This window comes from Mytilus trossulus, chromosome 1, assembly GCF_036588685.1.
Source record: "Mytilus trossulus isolate FHL-02 chromosome 1, PNRI_Mtr1.1.1.hap1, whole genome shotgun sequence".
NCBI lineage: Eukaryota > Metazoa > Mollusca > Bivalvia > Mytilida > Mytilidae > Mytilus > Mytilus trossulus.
The window spans coordinates 35,452,321-35,479,691 of record NC_086373.1 but is presented as its reverse complement, the minus strand read 5'-3'; the positions used below and the strand labels follow the sequence as shown (position 1 = coordinate 35,479,691).

Here is a 27,371-nt window from a genome sequence, read left to right as displayed (position 1 = left end):
ATACTTTTTTAGAAGTCGTAAACTAATTATATCATAAATGTGTATACTAAATAGTTAGAAATCGATTTTGAGAATATTAATAATTTTTTACTTTATTTTAAATGTGCAAGTTTAGATCTACACAATTACAGGGGAAAATTATTAACAGTACACTCCTTTTTTTTTTAATTAGAACAGCGCATACGGTTGCTTGAAGTTAACAGTATGAATATTACTGACATCATGTTTTCCTTGAATCAAAAACATTTACAAGTTACTTTTATTTTTTAGAATGGTATATTTTTCAAATATTTAAATTGTTATTTGATGATTTGTACCAGATATATTAAGCAATACTATAAGTCATTTCCCATGTAAAGGGATAGTTTTGTTGTACCATCGTACATATACTATTTTGTTTCATTTATGACAATAACGTGTGGTAAAAAAGAAGAGTTCCTCATGTCTTTATTTGACATTACTGAGACATAAACGTTGTTATTTGGCCAATTGTGATTATTTTATGATATATGTGTAACACGTCATCAAAATGAACAGTTTCCTTAAAGTGTTTGTTTTACATTTTTTTCTGCCTCAACACCTTAACGTATTTATTAGATTTTAGACAAAAAAACATCTTGTTCATATGTGCAATGATTAACAATATTCAGATATAATCATGACATTTCTACTTATTCTTGAATAGTCACGTGGTCTTACACCTTCATCCACCGGAAACGACAGAAAAACTTTAGTCCGTTTTTGGGGGTTATACTGGACTCACATCATGTTAATTTTCTTTAAATTATTTGTTTCTTTTACATTAATTTTTAATACTGGAAATGGACAAAAAGTTGATTTATCTAATCAAAAGGATTTAATTCTGAAATTACACAATGGTTATCGAGGATTACAAGGAGCGTCAAACATGAAAAAAATGGTACGTATAGTATATATATATATATATTTATATAAAACTTGAAGGACATGTTCTAGCATAAGGTATCATATTTGGTTGTCAGTATTCTAGCATGCTACTTTGATCTTCTACGCTAAATTCAATTTATTTCAGTTATATTCTTTATATTTAGATTTCGAATTAATATATGAAAAATACGTACATTTCTTGGTAAAACAATAGATTTCCTGGCAAGAGTTAGGCAAAGATTTGTTTTCTTTAGAGGAGTGAAAGTTGAAAATACGGCTCTTATTACATTTATATTGTATGCAAAGGAATATCAATAATTAGGGGAGCTGATAAACTTATTCTAAAAGACAATTTTTAAATTACTTATGTTGGGTTTTTTTAACTTTTGTAAGCATCTATCTATTGAACTTATAATATCTCAATTCAGAGTATAGAACATCACTGTAAACAATAAGACAATGAAAGATTTTTGAGAAAATGTGAATTTAAATTATGAAAAGAAATGGAATTTGTATTCTACGCAGAATTTCATTATTTTTTTACGCGAACTATTTTACTCAATTAATATTTCATCCTTTTGAATACATATTATTTTGAAACAGATGTCTAAGTCTGTTTCAAAATAATATGTATTCAAAAGGATGAAATATTAATTGAGTAAAATAGTTCGCGTAAAAAAATAACGAAATTCTGCGTAGAATACAAATTCTATTTCTTTTCATAATAACATTTTTCGGTAGTCATACTGTTATATAATGACCAAAGGAGAAAACATGTTATAGTGGTCATTTTATTATGAATGCACATAAAATTGGGAGTAACATTGTAAGAGACAAAGTGAATAACAATAAATATGACATGTCAGGTGTAAAAGTTACATACCGCATACAAAAGGCATACACATACTTGGTTAATGGTTTTTATTGTGTGTTGATAGCTGTATCTTTTGCCGTTAAAACAGACAACTGTCATAATTGATATAATAATGTTACGGTCACTAATGACAAATGTCAAGACAGTGTCGTGTTGGTTTTCATTACATAAAAGATATTTAACAGTCTGTGAAAAAGACTGTACAGTAAACTATAATAAACTATATATTATTCCAACGAAAGGGGTGTTACAGGGTTGTCCGACTCGTCTCCGTATTTTAATGACTATTTAGGGAGCTACCATTTGATTTTTAGGGGGGGGGGGGGGGGGGCTAGGACGAACAATTGTGTCCTGCCTTTTTTTTTATTTGTAATCTCTGTCCTGCCTATTTATTTTTCAGTCTATTCGGTCCTGCCTTTTTTTTTTCTTAGCTTATCCTGACTTTTTTACAACAATTGTCATCCTGCCTTTTTTTTGCCAAGTTACTCATCCTGCCTTTTTTTTTAACTCAAAATCCTGTCCTGTCCTGTCCCCCCCCCCCCCCCCCCCCCATTAAAATCAAATGGTAGCTCCCTTAGTTGAAACAGGTAACGTGCTCATATCGAAATACGTTTTTTTTTATTTTGAAATCGAAATATTATAATAATTCAAACGTTATGATATAAAAACTGCGTTGAATATCAATATTCGAAATAAAATTTTACAAGTTGTAGTTCTCAGTTATCACCTGCGCGTGTAAATCATAATCATACTAATATAAAGAAGATATACATGTAACTATCTACAAATTGTTTCAGAACAAATTTATGATTAATCATGGTATAAATGTCGTTGCGGTAATAAATGTCATTTTCCTCTGACAATTGACACGCGGACTTCATTTTTTTTCTATTTTAAGGAATGTTTAACTATTGTTTCCATGATTTTTGCCGATTGAATGAATAAAAAGCATTTGTTAGAATTGTAATGATATACAATGCAGAAATATATCAAAAGAGAGAAAAACAAAACTTCACCAAGAAACTGTTCAACAAAATCATATATACAACGTATATTAACTAATTCAAGAGAGCAAAATGAGTATGATTAACTTTCTATTTTCCAAAGCTTTTTACAGAACAGGGTATTGAAAAAATAGGTGAAAAATCTCCCCGAAAAAGTTTTTGACAATCAGACATGCAAGCTCCATTGTTGTTTTTGTTAAGTTTCTGTTTAGTTTTAGATAATTTCCAGTATGAGCTCCTGGGGATGCCCCATTGATGAATACTTCAATTAAATGGATCTGATCACAATGAATAAGAATAAAGCAGAAATATATGGGTTTATAGGGGTCATACCAGTCACTGAGATCAACAAACTTTAATCTAAAAAAAAAACCGATGACATCATCATTCCTAAACTATACATAATCTGACCTTTACCATAAGCTGCATTCACTACTATACCTATTAACTATAGGAGTCACCCCACTCCCTTTAAAACGAAGTTCTTTAGATACATGTGGAAAAAAACCTAATGAGGATCCTCCTCCCCCACACCCACCTCTTTCTTATTCCTTGTACAAAGACATATCAAATGCAACATAGTTTTGTTCTGTTGTGGTGTTTCTTATTTCTTAGACGTTAAAAATGACTAGCTTATTATGACAATGGTCTTCAAAAGATATAACCTTCGGATTTATAACTTGTGATATTAAGAAAACTAAAAAAAAAAGGATGAGTTATCCGAAAAGCCGGGAAATATTGTTCATTAAAATAATGTCAACAATATTGTACAAAATGGTTACACGCCATTATTCCGACAGCCCATTATTCCGACAGCCCAATAGTCCGACAACCCATTGCTCCGACAACCCATAAGTCCGACACTTATCAAACCAAGTATTATTGTATCAGGGTAAAATAAAACTTGTCTGTGTGTATTATTACGTTTAGATATGTAATAATATATTTTAAGAAATAACTCCGTATATATTACATAAGGCTGAGGTAGTTCGAATACTTTCTTTACACTCAATTCGAAATCTGTATATATAATAGAACAGAAAATATTATTTCACTTTCCAAATTAAAGGGTATAAAAACAGCATACATATCAAGAACAACCAGTGATGGTGCGTGCTACTGATGATGCTCCCGCACAAATACTTCGTTGTTGAGTTGTGAATCTGAGAAAGCCTCGAGATCACACCGTTTAGCTGACTTATATAAACCTTGAAAGATCATTGTATTGTAGTTCCTGCGAAAAATGTGACGAAAATTTTCAGCTTTGCTGTCATGTGAAAAGTGTTCGGTAAACAGGAATTTGTTGAATAATGAATCTGAAAACGTATCACACGATATAGCCGGCTTCAATAAACCTTAAAGAAATCCTTGTAATGTCGTTCATGAAAAGGATGCAACGAAAATATACATGGGACGGAAGGACGAAATGACGGACGGTCTGACTTACGAGTGGACGGTTGAATGGACGGACAGACAGAGGTAAAACAGTATATTCCCACTTTTGCGAAGCGGCGGTATAATGATTAGGTCAACTTTAAGACTTTACAATACTAATATCATAGTAATAATATGATATAACTATCTTTATAACACCGTAAGCCTCAGTCACAATAGAAATAAAAAAAAAATAGAAAAAAAACAACTAGCACATTGATATCAAATAACAGGCAGTACCAAACCATGTACTACAAAATTCAACAGAACTAACAATATAATCATCATTTGTTTCCCCTATAATAGTAAAGTTTTCTTGTGTGTTTACATCGAAGATTTATCATATTTATCTTCAAAGTTCTGACATGTGCAAGACTGAATATGCCGAAAGAGTTCCTCCCTCAAATTTTGAAAATGTGAGCATTCGATTGAAAAATGATGCTCATTCTCAACTTTATTAGCTTTACAATACGATTGTTTGAATGTCTGGCATTTTCAATTCTTAATGTATAATGGGTGAGCACCGATTCTTAATTAACATATGAATTACCTTTCTTAAAATCAATGATATCTAAATATTTTTCCCCTTGAAAACAATCTTTAAATGAAAAATAAGTGTCAAGTTTGCCTCAAAACACATAATGTAGTAAGTTTTTACAATTAGACAATTTGCGAAAGACACAAGCAGAACAAGAATGTCACACATCGTCTTGGATTTCTTACTAGTTGTTATAGGCTTTTATACTGCTCTCGTTCTATTTGAACAGTATATTTGTATATTTCTATGTCATAAACAGTCACCGACCCGATACCACTTTTCCTCATGAATATTTTAAAAGAAAAAGAAGTTGCCGAAACGTTCATTATGTTATAGTTCGTTCTTATGATGTACTGTTATACCACTGTCCCAGGTTAGGGGAGGGTTGGGATCCCACTAACATGTTTATCCCCGCCACATTATTTATGTATGTGCCTGTCCCAAGTCAGGAGCCTGTAATTCAGTGGTTGTCGTTTGTTTATGTGTTACATATTTGTTTTTCGTTCATTCTTTTACATAAATAGGGCCGTTAGTTTTTCGTTTGAATTGTTTTACATTGTCTTATCGGGGCTTTTTATAGCTGACTATGCGGTATGGGCTTTGCTCATTGTTGAAGGCCGTACGGTCACCTATAGTTGTTAATGTTTGTGTCATTTTGGTCTTTTGTGGATAGTTGTCTCATTGAAAATCATACCACATCTTCTTTTTTATATGTCCGTCATATTTGTTTTTCGTTTTGTTGTAAATCATCAGTCCTGCACTTCCTTCAACCATTATAAAAGAGGCATATTTTTCTAGATTTTGAAATAAGCTCGTGATATAAAATTGGTATCACTACAAATAAATTGAGTGTCGTCACTCAGACTATGTCTGATCGATCGCTATTGGAAGTGATGTGTACTGTCTCCGTATTTCGTGGATTCACATTCCCGAACATGATACCGTATTCATAATTGCTTATCTTTTCTGAGCACGTATTTCGTCCTTGTTGTCATCTTATTTGTAAGGATCTGGGTATGTATTTGTCTCTTTGTTTTTCTCAATTTAACTAACGCTACATTAGTCCTAATTTCTGCGACAAAATTAATTTTAAATAAAACTCAGTTGAGTGATACAAGGGGTACAAAGTGTTGCAACCAAAGAGGGCGGGTAGTGTTATCCAACTCCGATATATTTCTTTATGTAGTTCATAGTGATGAAACCTCACTCCCCTGATAAGCGAAAGGGAGTAACCGACGATCTAGTGAAAGAAGGTAGATCAAGACACACAGAAAACACAGCGAACTAGAACAGCACAGACTGTTTGTGGACACACAAACGATGAAATGGTAAAAAATAAAAAATACCCAGACACGTAAAACGAAAGATGGACCAGGGTAAGGACTGAGCAGTTGCAATAAGCATGTGTATCAACTCTAATGTACTGAGACTTACATCCCGCATGGAAAGAATAATTGGGAACAAAACGGAAAACCACAAATATTACAGAGAACGAAGTTAGTCTTTTTTAGAGAAGATTTACCCATACACATAAGAAAAATGCATTGTCGGAATAATGGGCTGTCGGAGTAATGGGTTGTCGGAATAGTGGGCTGTCGGAGTAATGGGCTGTCGGAATAGTGGGCTGTCGGAATAATGGTTGTCGGACTAATGGGATGTCACCGTACAGGTTAACGTTAGAATTGACTTTTTTGTAACTTCATCATTAATGGGTAAAAAAATAAAAGTTCCGGTTTCTATATGCATAAGTATTATCAATCAACTTTTCTTATATAAATCAACATAAGACTGGGGAAAAGAAATATAGTGACGTTAGTATTCTACCAGCCGGAATTAAAACCCTTGCCAAAGTGGGGTATCTGTTTGGATGTATTTTTAGTACACAGGTGCGTCCAGTCAGAATTGGGACGTTACATCCGAAACATCGTATAGAAAGGGTGCCATTCTGTCTGCATGACAGAACCCTGTAACATCTCTTTGAGGGGTCATATGAAATTTATCATCGAGTGACACTCTAAATTTTCATCCTTTAACCTGGTCGATTCCTTTTGACATGACCTGCCTATTGTATGTATTGTTATATGTTTCTCGTCCTAAACATGAATAAAATCGTAACATCGGATGTTCAGCAACCAACAACAAAACAACCACCAGACAAGTATCAACGACTGATAAGATGTGATAACAAATAGTGAGCTTCTTCATATTTTCATATCCATGCTATTTTACGCTAAATAAGTTCGTTTCTGAATCAACATTGTTGAGTAATACACTATGAAAAGATAGAAAATACGTAGGGACAAAAAAAATGTACAATATTAAACGATAAACAAAAATGGAAAGGCAGAATAAAGCGAATCATAAAAAAAAGTCTCTTAATTTCAAATATGTATCATACGGTTTGAAAATAAATATTCATATATCCAAAATCATAGTAGGAGTGACGTAAAACAATAACACAATCAGTTCACAAAAGTGTGTAGGATATTCACACTAAAAAACACACTAAAAAGATAAACAAATACGCAACACAATTAATGACATAAACAAACTACGTCGACCATAGGAACTCAACCACACGAAACCTCCTACGTTTTTGGGCTGTTTTTTACAGAAAAGTTCAAACTAAAGTGTATACGATACAGTTTTGATCTTACGGTGAATTACAGGCTCTTGACTTGGGACAGGCACATACCGAATGTGACAGGGTTATACTCGTTTCAAGAATACAACCACCAAAACCCCTTCCCCGCCTCCTTACCTGTGACATTCGTGTCAGGATCGGGATGTGTAACAGTACAACATATATAAGAACAAACTATAAAAGTCAGTTGAAAAGGCTTAACTCATCATATAAAAACAAATAGAAATACATCGAACAAAAACAAAGAGTGGACTTGACATTTAGATAGTAACTTCAATCACTGATTTATATAGACTAGACTTGTCTTGAAGTGGAGCGCTTGATTGTTTGTTGTATAGGATACATATTTTATATAACTACCAAAATTTGATAGTTTGATTGGCCTCTACTTCTGGTATCTCCAGTGTTCTCATCCATTGACAAATAACACCGGCAATTGTCTCAAGACATTTTTTCCCGAGACAAGTGCCTGTCTAAAATAAGCTGTATTTGTTGACCAGAAAAGAGAAAATAAAAGCATTCAGTGAAAGCGAAATCCTAAGCAAATAGACGGCTACCCCTATTTGATACAGCACTTCATTATTTTACCAGTAGATGTGGGTATCTGCTATTCTAATTTTTAAAAAAAAGACTGTATTAATGAAAAAAATGAAATGATGTCCTCTTTTATATCATGTTGGTGTAACAATAGGAAATCAATTTACAGATTCAATGTAAAATGGTGCATGTTGGCATCAGGTACTAGCTTGTATAATTTTGTATACGTATTCAGGATTTATATCAATAACTGTGATTAGATTTTATTGAAGAATAAAACAATGGCATATGGTCCGCTGTAGATTTTACACCACACATTTTGAAATAAACTAGTTTTACTTGTTGGTTCGTGTTACCCCTCTTTATCTTCTATTTTTATTTCTGACCTGAAACTTTACGATCACATTCCTATGATTGTATTTAAAAAAAAAGACCAATGCCAAAATGTTATTGTATAACTTGACCCAACAAAGATACCAGGATTCAAATATATTTATTTAATTAGAGAATTGTAAAACATTCATCCATATTGATTTAGTCGAAACTTATATTTCATCAAAATTTGTTTTCTTAACTTTCTTTACATAGAGATGGAGCGATAAACTTGCAAGAGAAGCTGAGAAATGGGTTGGTCGTTGCTGGTACCAGTTTTTAGCTGGTACGAATGGAGAAAATATGTTCTATCTAGAGTCTGCATTACCAGACCAAGTGTTGATAGAACGTGCCATTGACACGTGGTATTCAGAAAAATATGGCTGGAGACGATCAGGTGACTGTACAGATGCTTGCAGTTATACTCAGGTAATTTGGTGAGATATAGCTTTCAGGATTTTTTTTTTCTCCAAAGTCATGATTCTTGAGTTCAAGCTCCTTACTTTCAAATCCATGTAGAAAAAAACCCACATATAAAACGTAAAATATCGGGCGTCCGTTAATGTCATTGCTGATTATTTTACAGGAAATATGTCCCTTGGAAATGTTGATTAATTCTTAGGAAACTCAAAGTGTAAACGCTCTCAATATTGCCTGCATTTTTTAGTCAGATTATCGGGAAATGCATTTCAAATGTTTATATCAGCAACGCCTTACATAATTTCGAAAATTTGTTGATCAACTGTATTATGTGTACTAATACTGACTCTTAGTATGTAAATTATATTGCAATCGTATTGTAATCCCTATCATGCCTTTTATGATTTCTCGTCGGATATTTTCATATTAGCAAGGTCCTTTGACAGGAATAATGCTTCTTGAAAACAGAAATATGGCGACCTATAGTTGCAAATGTGTGTGTCATGTTGTCTCTTCTAGACATTTGATTGATTGACAATGATGCCACATCTTCTGATTTTCATATTATTTGGAAAATTGCTTTGGAAGCAATTTCACGCCAACGTTTTTAAAATATGTTTTTAAGAGTTTAGAATAACTTAAATCCATTAGGATTATATCGCCTTTGGATGTGCATCGACAGCAAAATTTGAAATCTATTCTTTTATTGAAATATATTTGAGAGTACAGTCAATCTGGTCCAACCAAAATATAATATTAAAGTTTGATACTACTTATTGCAGATATTTTTCTTACAAATTCAACCCCTTTTATGTCGACATAGACTCGTTCCTAACGTCTACCATTGATTAATACAATGTTTAGTAGTGTAAAATGAGAAATGCTTTAACCCAAAACTTGAATATTCCTGTTTACTCTTCGTATACCTCTGGTTTTTATGTCTGGTTTCTTTGATTTGACGCTCGATCAATAATTGCCCTCAATGTTCAGCTTTCTTTTTATGACATGCCTTTTGTTGTTTCGATTTGTATACTACAATGTAATAAATCGCAATGGGTTAGAGGAAGAAACAATTTTTCAAACAAATTAAAAAAGATAGAAAAATAAATTATTTCAAATTTTGTGTTATTATTAATATAACATAATTTTAAAAGTTCTAGATTAGATATTCCAAATATAATTCTCAAAAGGAAAATATAGCTAATGTAAAAAAAAAATACTCTCAGTGTTCTGATATCATAATCTTTTCAGATGGTTTGGGCGAAGAGTTATGAAATCGGTTGTGCAGCTTATCGATGTGCTTCGTTAAATCTGCCGACTCATTATGCATTAAAGTCATGGTTCTTTATCTGTCATTATAGTCCAAAGTTTGTATTGTTTGTTTTATATATGTTTTTGGTCTATGATATTGCTTGATATTTGATAAATTACATTTCAATTTGGTTTGTTTTGGTGGTGTTTTTTTTTTTTTTTTTAGATATTTGACAGCGCAATTTGAGAAATCTGCTGAAAAAAGTTGATGAAAAAATATACTTGAAAAGTAAATTATAGAAATTGCTTTCGATTCTTTAACTTTACATTTAAAAATTATTTTTTTTAGATATTTTGACAGTGCAATTTCAGAAATCTGCTGAAAAAAATGATGAAAAAAAATACTTGAAATGTAAATTATGTGATATAATCAAGAGGTTATATGTTGTGATGTAATGCTTATAGTACATTGCCATGAATGATAAAATAACATTAATTGCCAGAGTTAGCTTTTGTATGAATGCGTGTAACACAGGTTTAAAACAAAACACGATACGTTTAAAAAATAGTTTTTAATTCATTCCTCAGACAGCAGGCGCGGATCAAGAGGGGGGGGGGGGGGGGGGGTCGGGGGTTGGAACCCCCTTTTTTTGGACGATCAATGCATTTGAATGGGGACATATAATTGGACCCCCCCTTTTTTGGTCCTGAGTTAGGAACCCCCCTTTTTAAAATGGCTGGATCCGCCCCATGGACAGTACACACATAGGGGTTTCAGTTTAAAGTTACAGTAGGGTGAGTAGCAGTGAAACAGGGTGATTGCCGGTGTTTAAAAAAATAATAACCTGTCGGATTCAAAAACAGTTTTGAGGATCTGTACAGAACTCGTGTAGTAATTAACACCTCTATTCTACATGCTAGGTACAAGGTCGTCGTTTTTGTAAAATCAAATGAAGATGTTACCAGAAGCGGATTAAGGGGGCGGATTAAAGCATGCCCCCCCCCCCCCTTTTCGAAAAAAAAAATTTTGTTGATTATATAGGGAATCGCTGAAGCTTGACGGGAGCGGGCCCCCTTAGGCAGCCAGTGGGCCCCCACTTATAAAAATTTCTTGATCCGCCACTGGTTACGTTCGTTTCAAGAGAGGGGACTTAAAATAAATTATGTGTGTGTGCAGATGATTTAATTTTAAGGAAATTATTATAACATTGTTGGTTATAAGTCCAATAAGAAATTTACAGAAAGTCGCGTTACCGACTGTTGACACCGACTCAGACAGGTAATATGCATTATCGCTATTTTGTGAATTTTTCCTTTGATCATGTTTTGTGATAAATCATCGCTTGATATGGAAAATTATCGCTAGAAACTAAGCTTGCACGTGGCGTTGCTAACGACATTGAAATTGACATGAAATTGACAACGTCGTCATAGGTAAAATAGCGATAAAAAGATTTTCATTGTTCATTTCAACTCGATTGCCTTTCTCGCTTTCGCCTTCCCGGCTCAAGCGAGAAAATCAATCTCATTCAGATGATCACCGATAATCTATAAATATGGGTCTTATACAATTTCTGATTGAATCACTAGCAATCACCAACATTCACATTGATATTATTCACCAAGAGTACTTTTTAACTGAAACTTAATGTTCGTACTGAGTGAAATATGCTATATAGCTTTACATCACAATTATATATGAAGATTTCTAGATTTTAAAGTAAAATAATTGTACTTTAGTCACAAACACAATTCACTATGCAAATTATGATTTAGAAATCTGGAAATCTTTGTGATCAACAATATTCTATATTTATATATTTTAGAATAGTAAATTTATTATCATAGCTAGATTATCATATACAATAGACTTTACGAAACACATTCCTTAAACTATACCACCTTCTTATCTCGAAGTTAATTTAGGGAAATGAAGGTGTTTTTTTAAAGAATAACGTCGATACAAGTTATATTCTTGGAAAATCAATTAAGTTACTTTTCATATATTTATTAATGTTTTATTTCAATAAAAACAATGGCCAAATTATTTGCAAAAATTTGTTCAAAAGTCATACTGTTAACGAATCGTCTTTCCTTATATTGCTTATGATAATCTATGACTCAGCATCATAATTTGAACATATTGCTTGTATGCTCGATGTTAATGTTCAAATGGGATGGGTAGAAACCGTTATACAGAAATATATATGCTAAAATAAATTGTAGGTGGTTTGGTCGAAAACGGACGAAGTTGGGTGTGCTGCTCATCGATGTGCACAACTGAATTTAGTGGAGGAATTTGTTAATAATGGCTGGTTCATTACATGTCTTTACAATCCAAAGTTTGTGAATGTTTAACATTTTTAATTCCATTTCCTTACTTCATTAACAACTAATAATAGCTTGATTCATGTATGTTACATTTGAGTCTACATTTTTTACATGTCAAAAATTCAATAATTTATCTTAACCTTCCTGATTGGCATTTTTCAAATTATTAAATGAAATACTTTCCCCAAAAGCACTCACTATAGATATTTTACTGGTTCATAGCTACAGCACATGTTTTGTTCGTCTTTGAGCACTGTTATATTTAGCACACATATGCATCATTCCTAACACTTTTTATGTTTCAGATGTTAACTGTAAAAGGGTCCTTATAACTAACATACACTAAAAATAAACGATAAGTTTCATGGTCTACTTCATGAAAAATTATGTTATCGATATTGACTTTGAGTGTTAACAAAATCGAAGCACGTAATGTTCGAGTCTTCCTATTATTGCCTTATGAAGTCGGTCTTTCCTCACTTTTGCATATTTGAAACATGAACTAAGGATACAAATGACAACGTCTGCTTTGTTTTCTGCAACCTTCTAACCACACTTTTAAACTGTCAAGCGATCGTAGATTTGAACCGTAGTTTAAGTAAAACGGACATTTCAAAAATAGAAAAAGATGTGTCTCCTGAAGCGACCGCAGAACTGATCTTCCATTGACAATAAAACTTTAACCTACAGAACTTAATTTGATGTACCCAGTCTACAACTTTAATTTGAAGAATACACACTACATGTTTTTAACTTGATATTTTTTAATGCAAATATCAAAGTAATAACTTATTTTGAAAACAAAAAGCCTATGCTCATCCATGGAGTTACAAGGACATTTTCAAGGAGCTGCAACAACTCAGTAAAAACATAATATAACAAAATTTACTTGATGCACCATATGCAGATTTCAAAATTCTGTTTCCAACAATATTTCTTTTTTCAAATATTCAAATGTAAAGGAGAAAAGCACCAATGTAAAAAGGAGAAATTTGATCCAATTTCTGGAAAGATTTGTTTCTTCTAGACAGAGCTCTAACTTGAGACTTCAATTTCAACCTTTGTCTAGGTTTTTATGATATTCTTTTTGTTTATATATTTTTTTTTGCTCAACCGTCCTCTATACTAGTATATACGGTCTAGTATCTACTAAAGTGTTCCATACTTTTTAAATGCTGTTTGCTAGGTGAGGTAGGGGTATTCTGAAAATACAATCGGCCACTTGACAGATAAAAAGCATGAAATAACATTTTTCGGTGTGTGTCTTGTTTGTGTATTGAATCAAATACTGTTTTCCAAACTGCATGGAGCATGTTTCTGTATCATTAATTTTACACACGACGGTAACGAATTGCATCATTTGTTAGACTTATTATTTTTCGTAATATATAATATAATTGATTATTAATTTTGAAAAGACAGTTCATGTACATTAAAATTCTTGATGTTTTTTTCTATCAAAAGTTTCATTTTTTTTAAAAACATTTCAAATTCAATTACTATATAGTTAACCTATTAATTCTCTATTATTAAAAAAAACCAAATTTATGTATCATCTTATCTTTTACTAATAACAGAGGAATTATATTTATTTCATAGAGGTAACACTTTAGGACAGATGCCATTTGAAGCAGGAAATCCGTGTACTTTATGTGATCTAGGAGAACGATGTATGGACAAATTATGTGTCAGTAAGTCGGATATATATATATGATATTACCAAGTCAGGAAAATGGCCATTGTTATATTAAAGTTCGTTTCTGTGTGTGTAACACTTTTTAATGTTGTGTTTCTGCTGTGCCATAGTTCTTCTCGTATATTAAATGCGTTTTCCTCAGTTTTAGTTTGTAAACCCGGATTTTTTTTTCTCAATCGATTTATGAAGCGGTATACTACTTTTGCCTTTATATAGTATTTAATCATGTTTTACAAACGATTCACGTTACTAACAATAAAGGACAAATGAACTCTCAGTTTGACAAACTAAAATCTATTTAATGAACTTTATTATGTTTAAACTATATGTTTAAACCTTTCACTTGATACCTATTTTTCTTAAACTATCACAATAAACTTGAATTTAATCAATTTAAAACATAAGTCGTCACCATGATTTTAGAAATGTATATATTTTTTCTTTGAATAAATTTTAGAAAGTGGACTGTCTCGACCTAAAGTTTCTGTACAAAATCGGCGACCACCAAGACCACGAGTTAAGCCAATATTGTCATTTGATGATGTACAGAAACAAAAAAGAGGTAAGTATTTACTAAAAAATCGGAAGTAAGTTTCTATTGAATACAACACATCACTCCTCCGTATATAACTTACATGATAGCAACACACTACTAGGAATTACTATCTTCGATATGACGTCAGTTTATTCGATCATATAAAAGAACACCCCGTATGTCATTCATAGATTCTTTAACGATAATCTATGAATTATCTTGTATAAAAAAAAATCTGTAGATGTAATTTGTTCGTCGTGTGTTCTTAACTGGATTTAATTTAAGAACTTCTACTTTGATATTATTTTTTGGGGTTCGATGTAGTATATGTAAGGATCAAAAAGATGTTAGCTATGAGAAGATGGCACAACCAAAACTTACAGCAGCAGATCTGTTATGATATGTGTCCAACAAATACATTGCTTGTTAGATAGGACATCATGTTATCATAATATGAAAATAACATTTGTTCTAATTTTTTCTTATTTGATTATCGTGTAAACTGTTGCCAATAACTCGTATAAGATTACATTACACAGTATCAAGACAGCTTCCACGAAATTGGTGGAACAATGGACCTGTAAATCCTATGTTTCTGGATAGTTTCAACAGAGGACTAACAACGCCTCCATTTTTTGATAGTTTCAATCAAAACTCAAGCCCACCTACAAAACAACAAATAGAAGAAGTCATAACGATTCGACCAACAGACCCAATACCTAAACATGCAAATATACCTGTCGATCAGCTACAACTCTTTATGCATGAAAGTGCTTTTGGATTAGAAGAATTGAAACCGCAGGAAAATGTAAAACAGAATGAAACGTTAGAAAGCTTAGTAATTCCAAATGAAGACCCTTCAAAGACAAAATCTCTATATGACGACTCGACAAAACCGAAAAATTTTACAGATGATAATTCTAAAGATATTAGTCCAGTGTATGCACAAATGACGATAAATGGTCCAGTATTTTCATTTAGAAGTACTGTTTTTAAATCACATCGAAATGAACAGGGAAATGAAGCTGAAAAGCAAATAAAGAATAGAGAAATAACAACTAGGTCGACGACCACATCAACTACAACAACAACAACTACAACCCCGACACCTACAAGAAAAATTCCAAAATGGTTTGAGCTTAAAATAAGTCAAACAGACGACTCTAATGTCAAACAGAATAACAAGAACTCGCGTAACATACCAGAATTACCCGAACAGATTCATAACCGAGGAAATCAGGAAATAAAAACAAATGGAAAGCCACCAACACACTTAAACCAAAGACACAAGTCCGAGGACAAATCTCCAACAGACAAAAATCCAGACAAACAAGACCGGCCAAGAAAAGGACCTCCAGGTAAGAGCCTTACTCAATATTGCAATAACATGATACTTATTTGGTATTTTTTTTGGGACAAGACTGTCATACCAGTGAGAGGTTTAGCGCTATAAAAAAAACAAGGTTCAATCCACCGTTTTCTACACAAGAAAGTGCCTGCACCAAGTCAGGAATATGACAGTTGTTGTCCATTCGTCTGATGTGTTTTATCTTTTGATTATGCCATTTGATAAGGGAGTTTCCGTTTGGAATTTTCCTTGGAGTTCAGTATTTTTGTTATTTTACTTTTTTGATAACCCACATACGTTATGATAATAGATAATTATTTAGAATGATTTTGATAATGTATCTATATATGTCTCTATATACATTGTATTTCAAGCACACCTTAAACATGATTTATACAACTATTTCTCTTCTGTAGGTAGACGTTTCAAGCCAAAGGTACGATTTGTTTTCAAAACATCAGTAGCCAACCAAAATGAAGAATATCGTGACGCACAAATTTTTGGAAGTACCACAATGTTTCCAGATCAAACAGGTTTTGTGCTTCAAATCATATTTGGCATTGTTGAAAGCAGTGGAAGAAGACGATATTTACAAAAATTAAAATGATAATGTAAAAGTTTAGCGATTGCAAGAGAGCATAGTGTTCATTAAATAAATTGGAAAGCGATTCCGGAAAATTTCTATACAATTGTTTGAATATATTTTCATACTTTCAATACTATGACTGCTCATAACAGGAAATATTGTCTAATTCTACTGTTTTCAAATGAACGCTTAAGACAATACTTCTATATGCATGCATATTTAGAACACTTTAGTTTAGTTAGCATCTATATATTAGTTAAAAATGTAGATATAACCAATGTTAATCTCTAGCAATCGCTAACCTTCAATGATCTAACCTGAACTGTAATTGAATCTAGAATAAATCTTTTTTTTATATTTTCTGTTGTTTTTAATTTTCATATTGTATGATCTCGCTTTTAATAACACGCATGTGCAAAATCTAATCCTAATTCATATATGTATATATTTTATTATGCTTTTTGATAGTGATCTTTTCGTTGGACTTATGTATTTGTTTTTTTGAAGTACACAAAAGAAAACAAATGTGACGAATTAATTAAACAATGTGATAACTTCTATTTTTATTTCAAGTTTTACTTTTTGGGCCGTTATCTTAATGCCTTTTGTATAGTAAACGTGAATTATTCTGTCCCGATAGAAATCTCAACACTCTCGCCAGGTTATGCATTATGCCAAATTATATATTCATAATTTTCCTGGAGAATAAAAATCTTCCAATAAGATATCTTATTTACCAAAAAACATTTTAATGTCTATTTAATAAGCGATATTCCGATGTAATATTTACATCCGAAATGCTCAAAAAGAAAAAAGTCTTAATTTATTGCATTTGGGAAATCAATTGCGAGGAATTCCTTTTATTCAGCTTTGAGATACTTTTTATTTGTTATTTTTTTTGGTTATTTTTTGTTATTTCCCATGGGAAATTTCACTGTATTCGTGCTTTGTCTTGGTGGAACTATAAAAACTGTCACGATAGCATAAAAATTTAAGCATTTACTGCACTATTCATAGATTGAAGATATCTGTCTAATGGAAGTTTTTTTTTCTTATTTTTGAAGCAAACAACATGATTAAGTTCAGATATCGATCAATCTAACACAATTTTTATTCAAATTAAGACAAAAAAAATCATTCATTTTCTTTTATTTCCAGCAAATCCAAACCAGAGGACAGACTTGATTAACAACCCAGGTATATTTCTATGATAATGTTATTACAGTTTTACTGAACACGAAGAATAAAGCACAAAAAAAACAGAGTTATAAAGTAAAAATAAATGCAAACGTACAATCAGCGTACCTATGAAATTTAGGGGTACCACATAGCAAAATATCACAGAACTGAATACCCACATTTTTTGGTATAATTGATGATAACTTACTTAAGATATTTAAATGTTTAAAAATTTTATTTTAACAGCGTTCATATATCACGTAATCAGATCTCTTTCAATAAAAATGTATATTGTTGATGGATTTAAATGATAGAGAAGGAATGGGTTTTTTTTTATCTTAAAAATTCAATTTGATAAACATAAATAAGATACGAAATATTAATACATAGTGGTTTAACTTTAGTCTTTTCAGAAATATTTATGTTTTTAGTTTCAGCTGTAACTGCTCCGGCTCCTCCTACTCCTCCACCAAACCCATTACTCTGTCCAGATAGTGACACTAACTGTAAACACTGGAAGCAATATTGCAGTACCAATGATCATGTAGCTAAAAATTGTCCTGGAACCTGTGATACCTGCCCAACCCCACCACCAGGTAACATGTAGTGTCAGCAGATATAGTAAAGTTCATCTGAATATACATTAGTTGGGGGAGAAAATTATTTTTTCTGCATCCTGTTCGGATGGTTAAAATAAAAACATGTTGTTTTTTTAATATTTCCTTAGAGTTTGTTATGTTTTAAGAACCGCGTTTTAAGAACCGCGTCGTCAGACTTAGTGAAAGGAATATGATTATATTTTTTTTGTCCTTGAGAGGATGTTTGGCTTTTTTTCGAACTTGGTACAGGTTAACCTTTTTCTTTTATTGGTAAAACCGTTAGGTCATATTCTGAATATGTTTATGTTGATTAAAAAAGTTTCAAACATGTTGGCAGTTATTTGATTTTGTCATTATTTTTTCCTAACAAAATTAGATCAATTTTATTTTGTTAAACAGTCTTATGGGTCTCAGAAAACTTCATGTTGGAGGTATTTTGATTGTCTTTAATATTAAAAAAAAACACATCATAAATTGCTAGGCAATGTCAATGATTTTGAAACTTGTCGTATATAGTACATGGTAGTATTTCAATCCTCAGACATTTTACAATTTTGTCTATTGTACCTTTAAAATCATATAAGAAAAAGAGATCTCACTAAAATAACCATTGGTTTTCTGGAAATCTTAAATGACGCATTAATCCTCAATGTTGACTGCAAACTCATAGACAAGTAAATTTTAGCTCAAACTGGTCTTAAATTTCTCTTTCACCAAAAGTTTCTTTTCTGCAAATTTGTTGGTTAGTTTAAGTAAACAATGACATCAAAAGCACTGTATTTTGTCCGAGGAGACATACTCTCACGTTCTAAATTGGAGTAAGTAATTGGTGGTCTGACACTTTAAGGGTACATGGTTTGTATGAATAAACACACAATTTTATTAGCTAAAATAAAAAAATAAAACAAACAAATGACTGTTTCTACAAAGAATCTCAAAATATATAAGATAAATCATAATATTATAGATTTATATGTTTACTTTGAGGTGTAACAACAATTTGAAAATTTCTTTCAAAGCAAAATTATCCATAGGTACGCGTTTTAGAATACTGTCGGTCAAATCAATAATTATAGTGCTGAATTTGAAATTGAATTGAAATTGATTATAATTTGAGTGTTATGGAATTATGTATAATTATTCAAAAATGTGTTTGAAGGTAAATACAAAATAATTGACTTTGAGTGTTCCTAATAAAGACAAAACAAAGGAGCAGCGATGTCATGAAAGTAAAGCGTATTTTTTCTTTTATTATATATTCAGCTTTTATATTCAAATTACAATAGACTTTGAACAAACATTTTCTACATTTGAAAATGCCTGTACCAAGTAAGGAATATGAAGTTTTTGTCAATTCGTTTGATGTGTTTTGTCATTTGATTTTGCCATTTCATTAGGTTTACAAGTTCAGTATTTTTGTGATTTTACTTTTTTCTAATATTGTCCCTATGAGTGAAGTAAATTAAGAGGAACTTCCCATACCTCTTTAAAGATAAAATGGAGATTGTAACAGTTTCTTTGATAATTAAATTTTAGATTTTTTTAATTTTCGCTATTAATGTAAAATATCAACACTGTATTTTTAATGTAATACTCTATATACTTCGATGTCCATTAGTTCTATTTGAGTCAATTTGAGTAATAAGCAAAGTTAGAACTTATTCTGGCCAGATCAGATATTTGGGACTATTATCTAGGTTTTTGATATCATTTTAAAAGGCATTTTTTACAGTTTCGATCTCATTGACTTTTAAAGTCTCCGAATTCGAATACTAGTATTTAATCATATATCTTATACTGTAAACCAACTTATTTTTCGCGGATACTTTATTTTGGGTTTAGTCCTTTTGTCCCACTTTGCGGCGATTTAATTTCGCGATATTATGTATATTGTATGTATTTAAAAAAGGAAAGATCCAAGTTTTACAAATTCGCGACAATTTATTTTTCTACTCTCGAATGACGCGAAAATAAATCGCTCGCGAAAATTAGTTGGTTTAAAAACTTTAAAGTAGTAAGTTGTTTACAGCTGTAGTTATTTTTGTGAGCTATCTTTGAAGAAAGTTTTTTTGCCTGGATTATCCTTTCATTTTTGTTTAGTATATATGTAATATAAATTTCTATGAATAAAGATAAAACAAATCTAGTTTATTCATAAATTGTTTCTTATGTTTAATGTTTTATTATAGATGATCTAACATTTACCTAGCTATTATAATTACTAATAATTTAAATTATTTTCCTGTTTTTCTTTATAGATCCAGTATGCCCTGATCTTGATCCAAGTTGCCATTTATGGGCGACATACTGTGCGCAAAATGACTATGTCAGAGATCATTGTTTCAATACTTGTAACAACTGTACATATGCAGTACATGGTAATACACATATGGGTTTCGGTCATGGATTTCATCACAGTGGCAAGTAGATAGTTAGAGGTTTGTCACTACCATTAAAAAGAATTGTACGTGAAGAATAAAATGCATTTTTTTAATATTTTAGAATCAATTTCAAAACAGCTTTTACCACCAAGCTTGATGAATTGTGTATTTTATCTATCGTGATTATTTATAGCTTTTGATAGAAATGTTCTTAAGTATAAAACAGTGAAGCGGAACACTCAATAGGTGGAACAAAAAAGTTACATATAAAAATATTTATTGTATACATTAACTATTAAATATGATTTAAAACAGTAAAATTAGAATGAGATTGAAATAGTAAGTCGATCTATGAATTCGGTCATTTAATGATTCGTGAAATTCAAATTCAAAATTGAAGATAACTTCAACTTTCAGATTACAGAAATGTTCTTGTTTAATCAAAGTGGCTCCTTTATTTTTACCAACAAATCCGGTCGACATTAGCAAACAATGTTATCATTACTTTATTAACGTAGAACGGAGAAATTGTCAACCAATTTAATAAAATAAAAACCATTGACTAGATACTTGATGAAGAAAGGGGAAACAGTTCATTTTCAAGTGAACATAAAGAAATCCACTTATTTACCAAACATAGCCTAAACGATCAGTATTACACAATAAATAAATTACTGGATTATACCATTTTCGTTATTGAATCTTTCTATCATAGCTGTTTGCAATTTCTCTAATTTATCTTAGAGCTCAATTTTCTTTCAATTTTTTTTTTAAATAGAAATAAATGTCAAACGTACAATTCTTTGCATCACCCAATAATTTTTGCTTTAACATTCACAGATTATGTATTGATATGCTTTTGCAACATCTTTTGCACATCGTGTCATTTTGCACTTCTTGTTTCTAACTTGCCTAACAAAATTTTCCACATTCATTGCATTGCTCAATACTTTTTCGTTTTAACATTTATTCCTGTATTTATAATGCTTTTTATACAACTTCTTTTATTCATTGTGTCCTTTTGCACTTATCGCTTCTAACATGCCTATCCGACTTTTCAACATTCTGTCTTGCGTATTAATTTTTGAATTAATTATCTAACTTTCCCTTTGCACTGTTTTATCACTTGCCTGTTATGTAGTTTGCACATGTAATTTTTAACAGTTAAATAATATAAAAGAATAACATCATTTTACAATGCAGTAATAGAAATGTTAACAAGTTACTATCAAAAATATCCCACTAACAATTGCTCAAAAAACAAATATCAAGAGAAATAAACATCTTAATGTAAAGGTATGGATCATATTCAAAGGGAAAGGCAAGTATTTCTGGCATAACCTTATGCATTTACTCTCCAGACAAAGTGCTTAAAAAGTATGGAAACCAAAGAAGAAGAAAAAAAAACGGCCAAACTCCGTTGCCGTCATGTTGAGTTGAAAGATAGTAACATCAGTTTAAGTACAAGCATTTATAAACTTAAAGTATTATATGAGAGGAGTTTAATTCAAACCATACCATTACCGAAGTACTGGTTGCCGAGAGAATGGTCTTATCCAGTCTATATGTAAACTATCAGACCTAGTGGAAATAATATGAATGTTTGACGCAATTTATATTCAAATGTACACAACACATTTTTTGGTAAAACACCTTCAGTGGTAAATCCATTAAGTTTATGCTTCATGATATTACGTTTAACGCGAGAAAAATATCTAAATAAAACAAAAGAAGGGAATAATTAATAGATATTCATGAGACAATATCTGATAAATGATAAGGAAAATCCCCAAATTTATCAAAAATATCGCATTAAGGCATACTAAAATGTTGACCGTTGTTTAAATGAATGTTTTTTTCTTAAATATTTGCAAACCAAAACATTTTTGTAACTACCTGATGCTCAAATCTATTTATTGTGGCATATTTGTGTATATAATCGGATAATTTGTCTATATTAGAGTCATAAGAAACTTCAAATTGAAAAAAAATATGCATATGTTTTTTATAACTAAATGGATAGTTTTCATTATACAACCTATGTACATATACTTTTTTCTGAAGAAAATTCTTTGATTTGTCCACATTAAGAAGAATTTAAATTATTTTTAATTGCTTGCTTCCAGGAAGGAATTCGCCGACATATTTTCCGTATGCATAGTGACCCGAGCTTAACCCTCCTCGTAAAAATCCGGTGACCACAATACGCATAGATCTGACTTTGAAATAAACAAATATCTGATTATACATGTTAAACACGTGCTCAATACACATGCTTTTTGTGATTTGTTTACTATAAGGTGACAATCGGTAAAATTCGGCTTCAAAACACGGCATTTAATGAACAGCCATATTTGTTAAATCATAACAAACAGAGAGAAAAAAAAATGACGATTATATGATATATTTGCGAAAATAATGATAAAATCGTACACAGAGGACTAAGTTTATGATGTATACATGCATTGGTTCAAGAATCGGACAAACATTTTTTTTCACCACTCACTCGTTTCATATGACTTTAACTATTTAATTAATGAGATATACTTTTGGTATGTTTAACAAAAGTGTTACATAATTTATTTCTGTTGTAATCGGAGCCGATTCAGAATTGCTCCATGCACAATATCCATATGACATACACGATGCATCTGATTTAACAAACATGGCTGTAAATATTGTTCATTTTTGGTCGTTAAAATTACACCCTGTCTACTATTTAGCTTTATTATATAACATAGAAAATCTGCTTCAGAGACAAAAATATGCATGCTATATACAGAAATAAATGTACCATTTTCATTCAGTAACAACTCCGCTTATAACAGGAGGTTTATTGTATATTATCAGATTATTACATGGCATTTTTCATATCGCATGTATTATCAGCCCTAGGTTCAATATCAGCACAAGAGCCGCATGGCCCGAGGGCTGATATTGACCGAGGGCTGATAATACATGCCATATGAGAAATGACATGTTATGATCTTTTTATCATATGCTTCAACAATGGAGAAAAGTAACAGATTCATGTATTGATTCTTTTACGTGGTTCTAAAATAGAACTTCAATGAGTGAAAAGTTTACGGATGTCGGACCCCAAATTTAGTACATTCGATATGAAATCTTACTATCGTATACATTGTACCCAAACAGATGAGAAAAATATATAAACATATACAAACCGACAAAAAAAGCTATTCAACAATATTCATAATGTACACTGTTTCGAAAAGTCAATTTTCTAAATTGTGTTTGAAACTTTTAAAAAAGCATTTATTTATTTATTTGTTTGTTTGGGTTTTTTTTTTTGTTTTTTTTTTAATTATTTTACACAATATACTTTCCAGTATCTAAATAATTGTTTTGTTTATTACTTTGTAATGTTTTCCACTGAAAACCTAGCATTGAGGTGTATTTTCCGGAATTTGCCGAGTATCACCGGAATGCCATGCGATAACGTTACGGAAAGTCATGTGATAACAATCGAAGCATGTGATAAACTTTTCATATCAGCCCGCTAAGCACCAATTCGAAAAATATGGAATTTACGTTTAATTTAATGCTATTATCATACAGTAAGAATCATATGTTATTTAGTCTAAGTATATGATAAATCATTTTATCAAAGTATTAAGTCAGTACCCAAATATCAAAATGAATACGAACAGATGTCATTGATTACTGATTTATATATTAATTAAACAAATAACAAATAACAAACACTGATTTTGTTTTACTCATGAATAAACATGGGAACATTTTATCAAAATTAAAATTACAACAACAAACAGTACACAACCGAATTATTTGGCAGTCAAAATAAAATCTTGATGATGATTGTACTAATTATTGGATTTAGCGATCCAAAGCTTATGTACCGAAGGGTGGTCCAATCAGCAATGTTTCAAAAGTATTCAAAGTAAGCATGAAACCTAGTACGCTATATGTTGCATTTCAATAAATATCGACAATGCAATTTTCCATAGGAACTCCTTTTACTGATAAAACTGTACCATTTATATGGTTTCGAAAAAAAATATATTCTAGAATGGAAAAATCATTAACACTACTATTTTGTCAAAGGTCCAAATATAAAGCTGTGTGGCATATATCCAACGTTTATATGCCCCGAGCTTCTAAGAGTTTAAACTTACAGTAAAATTCTGTATCATCCCTACCTTGACTTTATGATTCTCAACGATTTCAATTTTACCAATATGCATATGTACTGGTAACATTCCAAAGTTATGTCACGAGATAAAACATAGCCATTATATCTGGAAACCAGTACGTAAACAAAATTCATTATCTATGAACATTTTATATCTCCCTAAATGAGGCGTGGTGTGAGAAACCGCTGTATTTAAAAAGTGCAACCTAAACTACTATTGTCTTACTATGTTTTTAATATGTTTAAATGATGATAGACGCATGAAAACTGAAGCATGTGAAAAACGAATAAGATCAGCTTCAAACAAATATCAATTTAATATTCGAGGAGGGTGGTTAATTTATAACGTCTTCTCAGCTTGGTTTCCGAGGTTAAATTGGGCTATTAAAATGAACGTAGTTTAACGAAACAATTCTCACGTGCTCAAATAAGAATACTTATAGAATTAAAGGATGACTCAATTTACAAAATCTGTGGGTATAAATGTATTTGTTTATTTGATAAACGAATGCAATCTTAACTCAATTCAATTATTATGTTAAAGATATTTGCAATATTTAAATAAAATTATATGAAATTAAATAATCCCATCTGTCATATTACTCATATATACATAGTTTATCTCAGCTAAAACAAATATCAATGGATAAATATGTTCTTTTTTTCAGTTACACCGCCAGCGAATGGATTAATGGCATTACCATTACTGTCAACAACTTCTACCACTGCAGCTCCTTGTATAGATAAAGACCAGTACTGTTCAGGATGGAAAAATTTGTGTTATACTGATGAATATGTCAAATTTAACTGTAAAAAATCTTGTACATTTTGTAAATAATTCACTAATCCGTCAACCTCATCTATCTTTGATGTATTTACTGTTAACCTGCACTGCATTGTTTCATGTTCATGTAATTGTTTACTCTTCGGTGAAAATAGTCCTCTTATTGTTGTCATTGTTCTTGTACTTGTGACAAAATATGTGTGTACATTTCAAATCATTATTTGACTGAATAAACAATATTAACTATGTGTTAGCTATAAAACACCATTCGATCAGTAATTTACGCAGGAACCTATAGTGCTTTGATTTTGATATGATGTAAATTGAGTAAATTAATAAGATGAACTGCGGTCTCTAAGTGCAAAAGTGCACGTGGGTTAATTACATCCGATTTTATGGTGGAAATCGTGTCTCGCAATCTTTAGATCTTTTTTTTGTTTGTGTAGTGTTTTGTTCTATGGCTTATTGTTTCTTTTTGCCATGGTAATAACTGTTTTTCTGGTCATTTTTTTTTATCTCTTTTATATCTTTTCTTCCTTTTGGAGGTTATAAATTGATATAGATGTATGTAGAAAATATTTAACACCCTCTTGCAAAGTTGATCTGATTTTGGTTGTTATATATGAACGTGTCATATCGTAGTTTGGTAGTCATCGTCTTGAATTGTTGACAACTCTTTATGAAAACAAATTCAATGTAAAAACCAATAAAACTAGAAGCTCCAATGAGCCTGTGTCGCTCATTTGATATTTTAATTTACAATTGATGCTTGAAATAATGCAACCGTTATACCTTTGCTTTATTTTTATAGATATAGGTCAAAAACTGACCTATCCTTGTCTGCCATATTAGTAGGCAGGCAGGGTCATCAGACAATTTTTTTAAACTAGATACTCTTCTACTGATTTAGCCAAGTGTGTTTAAACTTGTCTTAGTTGTTTTAGGAAAAGACTTTTGTAAAAGATACCCAATAAAAAAAAATTGTCGAATTTGACTTTAATGGGCAATAACCCCTTATTAGGTCAATCGACAATTTTGTTCATGTAGATCGTACTTTGCTGAACCTTATTGTTGATTACAGTTTATCTCTATTTATAATATTATTCAAGATAATAACCAAAAACTGCAATTTTCCTTATAATTACTAATTCAGGGACAGCAACCCAACAACGGTTTGTCTGATTCGTCTAAAAATTACAGGACAGATAGGTGTCAACCTGATACACACTTTTTACCCCATGTTAAATGTTCTAAATGCATCAGTTTTAGATATATAGGCCACAAACTGCATCTTATCCCTATATTTAAGTTTTAGCCATGTTCAGCCATGTTGATTAGCAGGCGGGGTCATCGGACACGTGGTTTAAACTAGATTCCCAAATAGTTGCTTTGCTTTCAGAGATATAGGCGAAAATCAACATTTTACTCTTATGTTCTTTTTTTAGCCATGGCGGTCATCTTGGTTGGTTGACCTGGTCATGGGACACATTTTTAAACTAGATAACGCAAATATGGTTGTTACCAAGTTTGTCTAAGTAGTGCTAGGGGAGAAGAATTTTGTAAGATTACAAAAATTTACAAAAATTTGTTAAAAATTTAATTTAAATGACACCTTTTAGAATCAATTGACCATTTTGTTTATGTTGATTTTTTTTTGTAGATCCTACTTTGCTGAATAATAATGTTGCTCACAGTTTATCTCATTTTATAATAATATTCAAGATAATGACAAAAAACTGCAAAAATTCCTTAAAATTGCAAATTCAGGGGAAGCAACC

At 31.3% G+C, this 27,371-nt stretch overlaps 1 protein-coding gene across 5 annotated transcripts; it reads left to right on the top strand.

The window, feature by feature from the left end:
* Positions 1 to 473: 473 nt before the first annotated feature.
* On the top strand, positions 474 to 25,837 carry LOC134722811 (uncharacterized). Of its 5 annotated transcripts, none has more exons than XM_063586448.1 (11): positions 474 to 919; positions 8,526 to 8,738; positions 9,981 to 10,096; positions 13,911 to 14,002; positions 14,465 to 14,569; positions 15,082 to 15,900; positions 16,307 to 16,423; positions 17,635 to 17,673; positions 18,087 to 18,251; positions 20,513 to 20,674; positions 25,478 to 25,837. In XM_063586448.1, the coding sequence occupies exons 1-11, from the start codon at positions 767 to 769 to the stop codon at positions 25,645 to 25,647; spliced, it is 2,151 nt and encodes a 716-aa protein (XP_063442518.1). In that variant the 5' UTR covers positions 474 to 766; the 3' UTR covers positions 25,648 to 25,837. The 5 variants fall into 5 exon arrangements, with proteins under 5 accessions (XP_063442518.1, XP_063442524.1, XP_063442510.1 ...); XM_063586454.1 differs by lacking the exon at positions 9,981 to 10,096 and adding an exon at positions 12,207 to 12,322 and having other exon boundaries at positions 477 to 919; positions 20,513 to 20,632; XM_063586440.1 differs by lacking the exon at positions 9,981 to 10,096 and adding an exon at positions 12,207 to 12,322 and having other exon boundaries at positions 477 to 919.
* The last annotated feature ends 1,534 nt before the right edge of the window (positions 25,838 to 27,371 follow it).